We start from the raw sequence: 13,790 nt of genomic DNA, 5'->3' as shown, positions 1-13,790 counted from the left end.
TGTCAGAAATCTGACCTGTAGTAGCACATACCTCACTACAGTAAGAATGGGACTGGCTGCATGCTGGCTTACATGACCTGTCCACATCTGGTTGGTGCATCATTAAGCAACCTCCTGCAGAACAAAAAAAATGGCATTTTGGCACAATCATAATTTACTATCAGGGAAATACCTGCTTCATCTAGGAAAAAAAACCAGCAATCCATAATGGAGGGGAACATATCCTCAGTTCTTGTGCATAATATTGAGAAAAAGTACAGCAAAACTGCTGAATTTGTTTCACTTGATATCTCTTTGGGAATGTTAGTATGCTAGGTATCATCTTCCTATTTCTAGCTCCAACGGGTAATCATCTTGGGATGTGTAAATGTGATGGGACTTACTGGCTTTCTTCTTTGTATTCCTGGGGGGGGGGAAAGGAGCCCTAATTTTTCACAAATGTGAGCATCACACCAAGTAAAGATGATTACATGATAAAAAACACTGCTCTCCTTTAAATTTAACTTTTCAACACACTGAGCAAATGAACAGGTCTCACCAAAAGAATGAAGTATGTATTATTTAAGAATGTAAATTCATCTCCTTTCAAATTTTATGCTGTTAAATTAACGGCCCAGCTCCCATACCCGTATTCCCAAAAGTTCTTAGTTGATAGAAATGAAATACTTTGTCCCTTCTTGGCAAGTCTTTATAACAGCACTATCATCCCAAAAGATATTTAACTATGAAAGGAAAATGCTGCATTTCCAATTGTAATGAGAAAAATAAATAAATTAAATAAATAAATTATCAGTTCCCAAAGCATGAACTTTTTTTTGGTTTTGGTCTTTTCAGTGGATGGAGGTTATTAATTCAGAATGGTTACTTGGCTTTATTAAATCCACATAGGTTTTCACCATTATTTTGAGCCAGAATTAGTGTTGCCGGCCTTTGGAGATGTCCGGTTGTCTACTTTTGTCTATCTAATAATAAAACCAAGTTATGTACCATACATAACTCTGGCAATCTATTGAGTTTCAATGCTCAATGAGTAAGATGATGTAATATAAATTGAATAAATAAATAAATATTGACTGCATCAACAATTATTGTAAAATAAACCTGCCCATCCCTCACAATGGTGAAAAACAATGTAGAAATCTGTAGATGCAATTAGGTGCAATTAGGCAACTGTATGTTAACCAAAGGAGTGATACTGATTGCTAGATCAATGTTGCTAGCTGACATGTTAAAATGTGTGTACATCCGGGGAACAGTTGCACATGCCTGTAAGTGCCTTTCTTAAAATATGTCAGTCATCTGAGGAACTACAGGAAGAAACTGCTTCCTCACCCAGTTCATTGTGAATTAAGGTATCTGCAAAAATAAAATGTAGATATCAAAAGGCCACACAAAGCAATCATACTGTGATGGAAGGCCAGCGAATGAAAACAACTGTGTTCTAAGTAATTACAATATAACTGTATTTTAACCATTTATATTTCAGTCAACACTTTGTAATTGTTCAGAGCAATCAAATGAACATAAGAATAACCATTTCATAATCAGCCAAATTATGCATGTCTGTTAAAAACCAGTGAAAACTTTTGGCAACTTGTAGAAAACAATTTAGCTCTTTAATACATAATTATAAAGCAATGTGCATAGTGTTGGGAAATAACCTAGCAAGAAGAATATAATTTTGAGGAATACAACCCAGTGTCTGCTTAACTAAAGTTTATTTATTTCTCAAATTTATCAGACTCTCCAGCTATAAACTCTGGCAGTGTACCACGACAAAAATAGGTAAAAAACAGTATATTATAACAGTAACAACAGTGATGACCAGAAACAGCAACAAAACCTATGATCTATCATAGGTATTTCTATAAAAATCCCTGCCATCCATCCTAGTACAAACCCTTGGATAAAATCCATGTTTTTAATGACTATTTAAACAAGGGATTGTAGGGTTCATATGAATCTTAGGAAGGACTTATTGTTCCAGAAAGCAAGCTCAGTGATAGAGAAAACTCACTTCCTGAGTCTCATCATATAATACTGTTTTATTTATCTTGAGCATGCCAACTTTGCTTGTCTCAGATAACCAGGGCCAATGATATAAGAACATTATAGAGTTCAACACCTTGAAGTGCACCCAGAACCTAATGGCAACAAATGCAACTCATTATTGGAGATGTTATATGACTGTACTGTGGTTATGTCCATCATTGGTCCACTATATTCTGAATAAGTTGCAGTTTCTAAATGAACTTTCAGAACATCCTTATGAAGAATATATTGTAATAGTCTACAGGAGAGATGACCAAGGCTTGAGTGACCATCCGGATAGACTTGTGATCTAAGATCTGGTGCAATAGGGGTTGGACATTAATATTCAGGCCTGATATCCAATTTGAGGGTTTTCCTAAACTCACAACCACCTTCTGCTCAAGGAGCAGTTGGCAGCTTTGCCATGAAAATCTCACCCAGGAATAATCTTGTCTGCCAGTTGTATACAAGATTGGGCTCTTGATTTTTATTCTATTGTCCTGGCTCTATAAAGAAGGTTCTGAGGATTATTGGGTTCTCTAAAAAGGTATGGTGACAGAGGCTTCAATAGGAAGGAAGTTAAAAACTATCCCATGTACAGAGAAGCACTTTACTTAATGCCAAATAGCTAGTGAACAGAATGGTCACACTATAAATTTCAATGGATAGATTTCACCCCAGATCTAGCACAATTACACCTTGCTTTTTCAGTGGTTTCATTGGTATGTAGGTACTTATCTCTTAAAACAGTAAGATGTAAAATTGCTTATGTTGATTAAGAGTTTATTTTATTTATACTAATAAAAAAAGAAGTGTCTGGGTGAAGGTCAAAAAGTCAAAGTGCTGGCCGTGAAAACTTAATTCAAACCCCAATGTTTTTTAATATGAATCACTGTAATGAATGTAATTATTCACTGTAATGAATAAGTGAATAAAATAGATGGAAAGCTGCTGAATGAATGAATGATGCTGTAATAAATCAAATTGTATTGTAGCTAAAGCAAAAGTTATTTGACTATGACTAACGCCTATTAACTAGATATTCTCAGTGCTATAAAAATGATAGTAAATTAATATAGGATTTTAAAGTACTCATTAACATTTCTCAAGAGACCTTAAGAGCTCTGACAGACTTCTATTCATATCAAGAATTTAAGGGCTCTCCATAGAAAAGTTCTTTAATGGCTCCTAAATAATTTCCTATTGCCTCATGCCAGCTATCCATGGATCAGAGGACTATAAGAATTGGCTAATCAATTAATCATAGACATTTACACTGATTTTTTGGGGGAAATTTATATTGGCACTGAAATCCATTATGAGTTGCATGCTATTATGAAAATAGTTTTTAATGAATATATTCAAGGCTAAACTTTACATTCAGAAATGCCAAATGCTTCTGATTTTTCATGCAGACTTTGTATGATTTGTCTAACATGTCAAGTTCTGAAATGTTCACATTGGAGTTTTTATACTCAAAGTTGTAATGAATCAGACTTAAATAGATGTAATTATTATAAGAGATCCTGCATATGCCTACTCAAAAGCAAATCTGTCCAGGTCCAAAAAAGCTGTTTTCAGAAAATAGTGCGTAACATTGGAGCTCACTCATTTAGCCGTCTGTAAGCACTTCTAATTCAACTTTGTTGCTTTATCTAAACTAGCAATAAGAACCATATGCCTATTCCAGATGTTGATAGACTCTAACTCCTGCTAGATTATTGCAGTGTCAAGAGAGTGTGATATGGGTTCTGTTTTAATAACATCTGAACAGTCATATTCTTACTATCCCTAATTTAGACACTAACAAATGCCTACAGTACTAACTCTTTCTACAATTTCTAAACATAATTTAGTTTATTCAATACTGTAAAAAGGAAGGTAAAATTAATATTACCTGTAACATTCAAACCATCTGATCTTTGGCACCATACAGTCCGAGATGACCCTTTCCAGGGGCTGGCCATCCAATTGTATTCATAACAATGGCCATCTGAATTGAAAACAGAAAAGATTCCATTATTTTCTAACTTTTGGCTTGGATTGAAAAGTTATACCTGGTGGTTGCCTTCCATTTTGCTTCTCATTTCAGTTTTAGGAATTAGAAATGGCACATCAAATGTACAGAAATTAGCCCTCACATAGTTCATGCATATATTTATTTTAGATATATTTAGTTTTCAAGAAAAACACTTTATAGTTTATAGATATTAAAAATAAATGCATGGCTGCATGGCAAATAAGGGCAGCATTATTCCATTTAAAATATTTACAATTTTAAGAAAAAATGTAACTTGTTCGATATAGAAGAGAAATTGAAGTGAACAACAAGAAACTTTCCCTATATTCTGTAATCATAATGCCATCATTAAAAGGACTTTTTCCTATCCTGGCATGTGATGATTGTCTAACACTGAGAGGTTATCTTCATATGGTCCAAACCAAAGGTTAGCATTCTGGGAGTTGAAATCCACATGTCTTAAAATTGTCAAGGTTGAGAAACACTGGGTTAGACTCATCTGGAAGGGACAATGCAACAGATATCAGTTGAAAAAAGCACCAGCATTTTGAATTTGACCGAAAGAGGGATCAAAAACTTAATAAAGTTGTTTTAACCCCAACAACTTCCTTTCCTATGCTCACTCGAAGCAGTATTTCCTATCAAATTGTATTCTGAATTATCTTCAAAGGCAGGTCTTGTTTGAATCAAGCCTAGATGTTACCAGCACATGAATTATCTTACTAAGTTCACTCTGCCATAAATGGCTGCAATCTTCAAACACCGCATTCAAGTCCCAACTCTGTTATTGAAATATTGGGTCAAAAGTGGGGACCTTCTGCACAGAGCAATGCATGTTTCAGTGCTCAACTCTGGACCCTCCCTCTTTATAGATAGAACAGAGAGAAAAAGTGTGCATTCGTTTTCTATATCTGTAACAGGAGAGAGAGATATTCCCATTATTACTATTATTACTATTATTATTATTATTATTATTATTATTATTATTATTATCATTATTATTATTATGTGTGTTTATTAACAGATTTTTAAAAATTCTGTTTTAAATGTGAGTTATGTATGTGTATAAATTTCATTTTTAATGTGTGCCATTGTGCCCACAGGAAAAAAATGACAATAATGTTTACCTAATCTAATCTAATCTGATCTAGAATGGCACATTCTTTGCTAATAGATTCTGGCACTTACCACTACACTGTCTTGTCTCCAAAGCTTGGTCTGGACAAAGGTGCTGATTTTCTACATCTTGAACAATTACTGCTCGTGATCGAACCTGTATTCCTCCAAAACCAAGATCTTCCCCATTGATGCAGGTCAGCTGACAAATGCTCCAGTGTGACCATTCCTTTAAGTAACAGTCACCTACACAGCAAAGGGAAGGGGCATATAAATGACCCAACATGTTAGCAGAGAAAAAGAGTTTGTGATAATTTCTTACAGTTAATTGAATGCTGCCATGACCATAAAATATTACCATTCTGCCCAAATTTATTTATTTTTAATAAACTTCATTCCCAAACCTTTGTATAAGCATAAATTTACATAACTGGTATATCATATATTTTAGTTTTCATGAATTAACAGATTACAAAGTATTTCTCTACAAAATATTATTTAGAATGAGCAGCACATACATTTAATAAACAATCAAATAATGGTCTAAATAACTGCATTGCTTAGTGATGGTTCAAAGTTAAAACAGTATAGAAAAAATGGTTCAAAGTTAAAACAGTATAGAAAAAAAGCTATCTCAGCATCCTGCTCATATATTCAGCATCTGTGTGCTTCACAACTGCCTTGCAACATGCAGAATTAAACAAAAATTCTGAAATAAAATTTTAGGTTTTGGTCACGTGATGATTTAATGACTAAAGGGAAAGTGAGATCTTAAGCCTATCACGGTTATGTGAGTTTCTGCTTAGAAATTGTGGTGCTTAGTCACTCCTAATTGTGTTCACTAATCAAAGACTATCTATACCTATTAGATTGATATTCTGATTTTGTTTTTTTGTTTTATCCCCTGGAGCTCAAGCCACAGTATGTAAGCATAGCCCACTGTAAGTTTTCCACAATTCTGCAAGGAAGGCTGGTCCAACAGACGTAATTGCCTGATAGTCATGAAGTGACCTTCCATAAGGAGGATGGACTGAGCCTGGTCTCCCAAGTTCTAGTCTAACTAACTCTTCACCCACTGGAGCTAAATAGATTTGGCAGCAGAATAGTGGTAAAAGATAGGGCTATATATTCAGGTTCAAAAGGCAAGACAAGGCTTCTGGTTCCGGTTCGCAGAGTCACTAGTCGCACGAGGAGACTTCGGTGGACCCTTATATGGGTCCAAAGTCGCCCTGAAGGGTGCGACTTCCGTCAAGGAGGCTGCTGTCTGGATAAGGAGGAGCGGTGGCTCCTCCAGCTGTCCGGATGAATCTCTGTAAAATGGCCGATCGCTCTGCCGCTTCAGACCGTAAGTTAGACAACATCTAAGCTTTGAGTGCCCCCTTGGTGAATCTGGGTGAGAATTTTTTTCTTATTTTTCTCTTTTCTGCCTTTTTTCGTTTGTGTACCTGTAAGAGCTTTTGAAAAAAATATTTCCCTGGCTTGGAAAGGCGGCTTCTGCTTTCTTTGGGAAGAAAGGCATTTTTATTTGGACACTAAAAAGGAAAAAAAGAAGGAAAAAGTTTTCTCTCTCCTTTCTTTTTAAGAACTTTACTATTTCTTAGATAGATAGATAGATAGATAGATAGATAGATAGATAGATAGATAGATAGATAGATAGATAGATAGACAGACAGATAGATAAATAGATATAGATAGATAGATATAGATATATTATACTTTAAAAGGCACACAAAAAAAGAATTGATTTTTGGAAAAGACTTTCTTAACTCACTGAGGGCATCTAGTGGCGAAAATTTAATATTGCAACTTTGCTTATTTTTCTATTGAATTTCAAAACACTAAAGATAAGCTGTGCACCTGTGAAGCTGTGAGGGTGGATATTTTTACATTAAACAAAGCCTCTACAAAAAAGAAAAAGAGATTCTTTTAAGCATTAATATTAAAATGGAGAAACCTCAGATACAACTGAACTGTGCACTTATATTGGAAAAGATTTATGAGGCCACTGCAGAAATTTGTGCTACATTTAAAAACTGTACTTTAGAATTAAGATCCAGAGATTCTACTACATTTGCTCAAACTGATGTCCAGGTTACAACTGATCATGGCATAAATCAAAATATACCAGAAGAGGAATTTACAGAGATAGAAGTGGAATTTATTTCATCTGACAATCCTTTCTTCAGAAACTCAGAGAACCAGAAGAAGCAAAGATTAAGACCTCAAAATACAAAGCAACTACATTGCAAGGAGAACAGAAAAAGACTTTTACTGCAGAGGAAGGGATTTATATTTTCTCAAAGATTACTACAAGCAACAAGAATCGATCTATTGGTTGAAAGGGAAAAAAGACGTTTACTGCAGAGGAAGGGACGTACATTTTCTCAAAGATTACTACAAGCATCAAGAATGGATTTACTGGTTGAAAGGGAAGCGCTTTTATGGAAGCCTGTGTGGCATAGAAAGAAACCCAGAATTAGACTGAAAAAGAAATTTAAAAATGTTTAATGGAGTAAAAGGCAATGTTGATTTTATGGATTGTTTTAAGGATAATGATCTAGAGCTAGAACTAAGAAAAATGCAATTATATACATGCGTGTTTAAATCAATAAGTGTTTAAATTGATTAAATTGTGTATAATAATATGATCTGATAAGGTATGATAATTAATTGGATGGAATTTTAAGTTTGTGTAATGAATTGAAAGGAATTAAGGTTTAACATTATTATTATTTTTTCTTTTTTTTCTTTTCTCTTAATTAAGCCAGTTATAACTATATACATATGTGTTTAAATTAGTTAGATGCTTTTTTGTTGTATGGAATGGTTTGGATAAAAGAACCTTGGCTCTATGGATTGTATTAAGGATAAAAAATATATAATCATATACATACATACATACATACACACACATATACATATACATATACATATATATGAATGTATGTTCTGGAGTTGGAAAAAAATGTTCAGTCATGAGAATGTAATTTTGAAGTGCTTAAATTGATTAGGTGATTTTTGCCTATAATAATATGATCTGATAAGGTATGATAACTAATTGGATATCTGAAGTTTGAGTAATGAATTGAAAGGAATTAAGGTTTAACATTGTTTTTTTTTAATTAAGTTAGTTATCACTGGAAGAAGAAATGAATGAGATTGGTGATAAGAAGAGGGATGAAAGAGATTAAAAACTTCAATATACATGGTAGAGATACTTGAAGTGATAATTTGTTGATGTAAAACAATATTTGATTATGGTAATTTTAAATTGATAAAGCTTTAAAACACGTGGAGCAGTAACAGAAATTTAAGCTAGAAATGGAATATATTAAATCTATTATGTTATTTGTGAGAAATAGAGAGATGATAGTGAATGCATTAAGTTGAGCTGTCTATGTATATTTTTTACCTTGAATTGTTTGTTTACCCAAACACCACGGTGTGTCTAAAGTACTCTTTGTTAAAATAAAAAAAAAAACAATAAAATATATTTTTTAAAAAAAGGCAAGACAAGATTTGGAGCACACATAGGCATGTGTCTGAAGAACAACTGCCAGCGATAAAGGAGAATATTTGTACTTCAGATTGAAATGGTGCTTTCTGAGCTTGGTGGTTTTTTTGTAGATGCTTCATTACCCAGACTAGGTAACACCATCATGCTCTATACCAGTGGTTCTCAATCTTTTTAATGCCGCGACCCCCAACCGGTCGTAAGTCAAGGACTACTCAACCGGTCATAAGTCAAGGACTACTCAACTGGTGCAGCACCATTTGCAGAATGGGACTTTTAGCGGGCTCAGCAGGGCAGAGACAGCCTGGACAATTCCTATTGGCTTTTGAAAGCCAATAGAATTAGACTATATTCAAGAGAGTCTATTCTATTGGCTTTCAAAAGCCAATAGAATAAAAGGGAGTAGCACAGCTAAGGAAAAAGGGAAAAAAATGGCGGACTGCGTTGTTTGGCGACCTCCATGAAATGGTCATTCGACCCCAAATAGGGTCCCGACCCACAGGTTGAGAATCACTACTCTATACAATGATAATGTTACCTGGTTTGGGTAATGAAACATCTGCAAGAAAATAACCGAACTCAGACAGCAACAACTGCAAAGCACAGCTGCTTCAGTATGATCAAGAGAAAAGCTTGCCACATATGTGTAAGAGCTACTAATCATATTTTGCTCTTTGAATCATACCCTTACTAGACAATAAAAGGCCAATAGTTCCTATTACTTCCTCTTCTAAGGTTGAATCAGACATAGACAACCTCAAGGAAATAAGCCCATCTATCTCATTTCAATTACTGAACATTTTAGTCATGCTTTAAAAGGATCCAAAGTGAGCTCTTTCAGAAAAGGAAGGAAAAATTTTGAAAAGTCCACTTTTGCTGATTTACAGTTTACAATGTCCCAGAAGCTTTAGTTAAGTGTAAGACAGATGCTGGAAGTTATAGTTTAGCGGTAGTTGCAGCACCAAGAGATTTCCAACTCTGTGGTAAGAGAGGTGGCAGGTTTAAAATAATAGACACGCAAGGCTTTTGTTTTGGTATTTTAGATGTTGATATAGTATGGTTCATTAAAAAAAAAAGAAAAGAAAAGCTGGAGCAATTGTGAATGAGCAAACTCTTTGGGGAGTTTAGGGTCCTTAGTAAATGCTCCAATAGAAGAATGGGATAACAGAGAATGAGATGGCTGGATGAAGCAGTAGGTGTGAACTTAAATGGACTCCAGAAGATGGTAGAGGACAGGAAGACCTGGAGGAACATTGTCCATGGGGTCGCGATGGGTCAGACACGACTTTGCAATTAACAACAACAACAACAGTAAATGCTCAAAGCTGCGTAACTCTAATCAGAAATACATGAAAAAATATTCCACCTCAATGTTCATGGAAATGTAAATTGTTTATATCCATATCTATCTAATACCTATGCAACCCTCTGAAGACACACAAATCATACTTACCAATCCTCAGTGTGCTTGGGAATTTAAAGAAATGTAAAAAATGTGTATATTAAGGAAATTTCTATACAAATGAAGAGATTGGCACAAAAATGGATTAGATTTAAAAAATGCTTATAAAAAAATCTGTATCTCAGGAAAATCTGTACAAAATATATAGATCTTAGAAAAATGTGCCAGAAAACACATCTACATTTTCATACTTTTAAACAAAAAATTGAATTATTTAACCATAGCAGAAAGATATTTTCCAGTTTCTACTAAATAAATTCTATGCTTGTAAAAATCATGGAAGTTTCACTATGGATTGAGGGAGCCAAGTAAAACCTTTTCTGCTAAAAATAAAATAAAATATGGGACTAAAGTCATATTTGCAAAAAGTATTGTAAATGGAGGCCATAAAGCTAGAAAGGCACCCAAGCTTGCAAATGAGTACAGAGCTTTAATTATTTCAGTTCATGGGCTATTAAAAATTCATGTTGCTTTTACATTATGTTGACAAGTAAAATCAACTCAGTGTTAACAATGTGTTAATAAAGAAAGTTTATTTGCAAACATTATAACATTGTGGTAAAGAAATGAATTATTGAAAAAACAATATCTGTATAATTGGGGCATATGTATCATCTTTTGAATATTAACCAGAGTGCACTATTAACCTACCCCACAGGGCTGTTAATTTTTTTTGTGAAAGATAGGGTGGGATGGGAAAGGGGGTTCAAGTAAAAGACTAATACAATTCCAAGTATAAAAACAAAGCTCTTGTAGAGTTAAAGATTACTTTTAAGTTCTTGTTGAGTTGGTTAGCAAAAAAAAAAAAAAAAAAAAAAAAAATCCGTGCAAAAATTGGTAAAGATTATGTTTTATTCTATAATGGAAAAAAAGAGGCAATTTTAAATAAAGCTTAATCAAAATGTATTGATTCTCCTGCTGGCTATCTTACTATTTCTTCCTAATTACTGTTTCAGGAATCATTGTAAAAGATTCCAGTTCCTAAAGTAGTTTTAAATTGTCTAGAAATGAGTGATGGAATAGCAGTGAATGATGAAACTTATAAAAATAAAAATGGTTATGTTTAAACCGTTTATTCAAAACAGAAAGACTTCTGAGGAGCAAATACTCATCTAACAATCATCATTTATTTGGGCGAGAGGGGATTGATTCAATATTATTATCATTCTCACTACTCTGTTCATGCAATTTAACAATATTCCTCCCACAATATTTCTGCATTTATTGACAGTGTTTCATAATTGTTTCTCAAATTCATTTCTGGTTCTTTCTTAATTACTATTTAGTGGATTGTAACATGTAGCTGTCACTAACCTATTGATTCCTACTTTTGTATCCATTCATAGCAATCAAGGAAACATAATTCATACATTGACATATGTTCTAGTTATTGCATATGTCTCCATTACTTGCCCATTTTCATAAATTTCTCTTACATTCCAAATAGCCATTTTTCATATGCCAATTGTCGCAAACAGGGCCGATAGATATTGATCTCCATGATCTATCCTGGCTTTAATCTAATGAGGCTTTTGCAAAATACTGTTCATAAAGGATTTGTATAGACAAAGTTACCTGTCTAGACTTACCTGTCCTGTAGCTAGGACAGGCCTGGCTAGTTCTGTCATATTTTATCAGCACCACCACAAATGCAATCAATGTCAATTTTGTAATAAGTATGCTCATGCTATTCTGTGCAAGCTTATCTCTAAACCAGAGAATATTCTGCAGTCCCCCATTTTCTTTTTTTTTATAAATATTAATGTTAGGCTAATTAAGTTATTAATGTACTAATAACTTTTACCCTGCTGTTGTAATAAGAGAGCTTAAAGAAAAGATTAATGGAGAAGTAAAATTCCTTTTGCTTTACTTTGACCTATAACAATACGATATAAGAAATAACATATTCTTTTTGTCTTTCTTCCAAAAAAATCAATCAGCATGTATTCAACATCAGTTTTGCAAAATATACAAACAAATGAAATACCTGGACAAGGTACAGTACAAGCTTCTTCAAGTACAAGTTTCTTATTGCCATCAACCATAGGTTCAATTTCCCCACAATATTCTTCATCGACTTTTTTGCCAATATCATCACTAGATCCGTCATAGACCACACAGAAAATATTTCTAGTTCTTGTTCCTTCTCCACATTGGGCATCCTGGAAAAGATGTTTACAAGAAGTCAGAATAAGAAAAAAAAACTGAATAAAATGCCAGGACGGAGGAATAGAATATTGGGCCATGCTTTGAAACCGCAGCTAGTGCCAAAGTGTGTACAATTAGTGGCTTAACGTGTGATAGCTAAAGAGCTACATGTATTGTATAAATAAAAATTCCACTGAAAAGCCAAAATTGATACACAACATTTTAGGTTTAACCATTTAAGTCATGTATATTTCCTAAATCTAGGAAAAATCAGGTCATATATATTTTCTATGTGCACATTAAATAAAAAGTTCTTATTTAATAAAGGAGACAAGTATAGATAAGACAGAACAGTTCATCAGTGAATTATTCTACAGAGTCTCACTTTTCTGTTTAGGACAAAGTATAAGGCCATCAATGGAAGTATATAAATCAGCTTTCCTTAACCTGCTGTTCCCCATATACTCCAGATGCCATATATATATGTATGCATTATAAATATCTAAGGATGAAAAGCTGCAGGTAGTAGTTTTACCTCAACTTTACATTCTTCCCATGGACTATGCTGCCATCGATAACAAGGTTTAACTGGACAAGGCTTGAACTGCTCCATTTGTGAAGGACAAGGCCTGCCATCACCTTGGAAAGGTTGAGTAACAGTTCTCTTTCGTGTCATCCTTCCTTCAAAGCAGAGAAAAAGACAGAGCATTTAGCACTGATATTGTATGTGTTTTAAGACATGTCATTTCAGGTCATACGTCCTGCCTTAGGTAGGAATGATGTTCTTCCTTGCATAGCTGGAACATTTAAGGTTCAGCCCAGAAATATAGTTTCACATGGCCTGGATCAATCTTTCCCATTCAACTGATCTCCAGATGTATTAGATTAAACTCACAGAACTTCCAATCAGTAATTGGGCTAATTAATGTCCAGCAAAGCTAGATGATACCAAGTAGAGAAGGCTGGTTGGATCAATTAAAATTGGAAAGTCGAAGTTCCATTATGTGTCAGATGTGACAGATCTGCTTCAGGATTTGAGCTGTACTTCAAGAATTTATATACATATAACCCCCCCATCTTTCCCCCCCTCCCATTAGTGATTCTGAATCATTTGGGTTGGTTCTGGTTTTTTTTCCTGCTGGGACAAAATGTACAGTGATGGGACAAATAGATGGATGAATTACAAAGCATGTAGATTTGTATATTTTTACTTGTTTTGTCTGCACAGGATAATTTGACATCTTCTTGATATGAATCTAAGCTTGACATATATTTGATATGAATCTAAATATACCAAATACTATCACCTTGACAGGCCAAATTTGAAGCAATAAAGAAATAATTGTTACCGGTATATTGAATGTAGTGTTGACAGCCACTAACAACAGAATTATCTGCCACTGCTATAAATGAACCATGTCACAATGTTATCATAGTTCTATGATACAGTATTATAAATGAAATGAATTCCCTACTCAAAAGAGATTGCCTCAAAATAA

General features: G+C 34.0%; 1 protein-coding gene across 11 annotated transcripts in view; it reads right to left on the bottom strand.

The window, feature by feature from the left end:
• The window catches only part of THSD7A (thrombospondin type 1 domain containing 7A), a 327,958-nt gene that overhangs the window by 15,565 nt on the left and 298,603 nt on the right, over positions 1–13,790 (bottom strand). For 10 of the 11 annotated variants that reach the window (XM_039343800.1, XM_039343804.1, XM_039343803.1 and 7 more), the window contains 6 exons: positions 12,827–12,972; positions 12,131–12,305; positions 5,240–5,413; positions 3,929–4,024; positions 1,333–1,356; positions 32–114 (listed from right to left, as the gene is read on the bottom strand). In XM_039343800.1, coding sequence (XP_039199734.1) covers positions 32–114; positions 1,333–1,356; positions 3,929–4,024; positions 5,240–5,413; positions 12,131–12,305; positions 12,827–12,972 — 698 coding nt within the window. The remainder of the gene's footprint in view (positions 1–31; positions 115–1,332; positions 1,357–3,928; positions 4,025–5,239; positions 5,414–12,130; positions 12,306–12,826; positions 12,973–13,790) is intronic. The other variant, XM_039343809.1, reaches the window with a different exon arrangement.

Source organism: Crotalus tigris, unplaced genomic scaffold, assembly GCF_016545835.1.
Source record: "Crotalus tigris isolate CLP2741 ecotype Arizona unplaced genomic scaffold, ASM1654583v1 scf7180000017873.753527, whole genome shotgun sequence".
Taxonomy (NCBI): Eukaryota; Metazoa; Chordata; class Lepidosauria; order Squamata; family Viperidae; genus Crotalus; species Crotalus tigris.
Note: the sequence above shows the minus strand (reverse complement) of the source record. Positions and strands in the feature narration are given on the sequence as shown.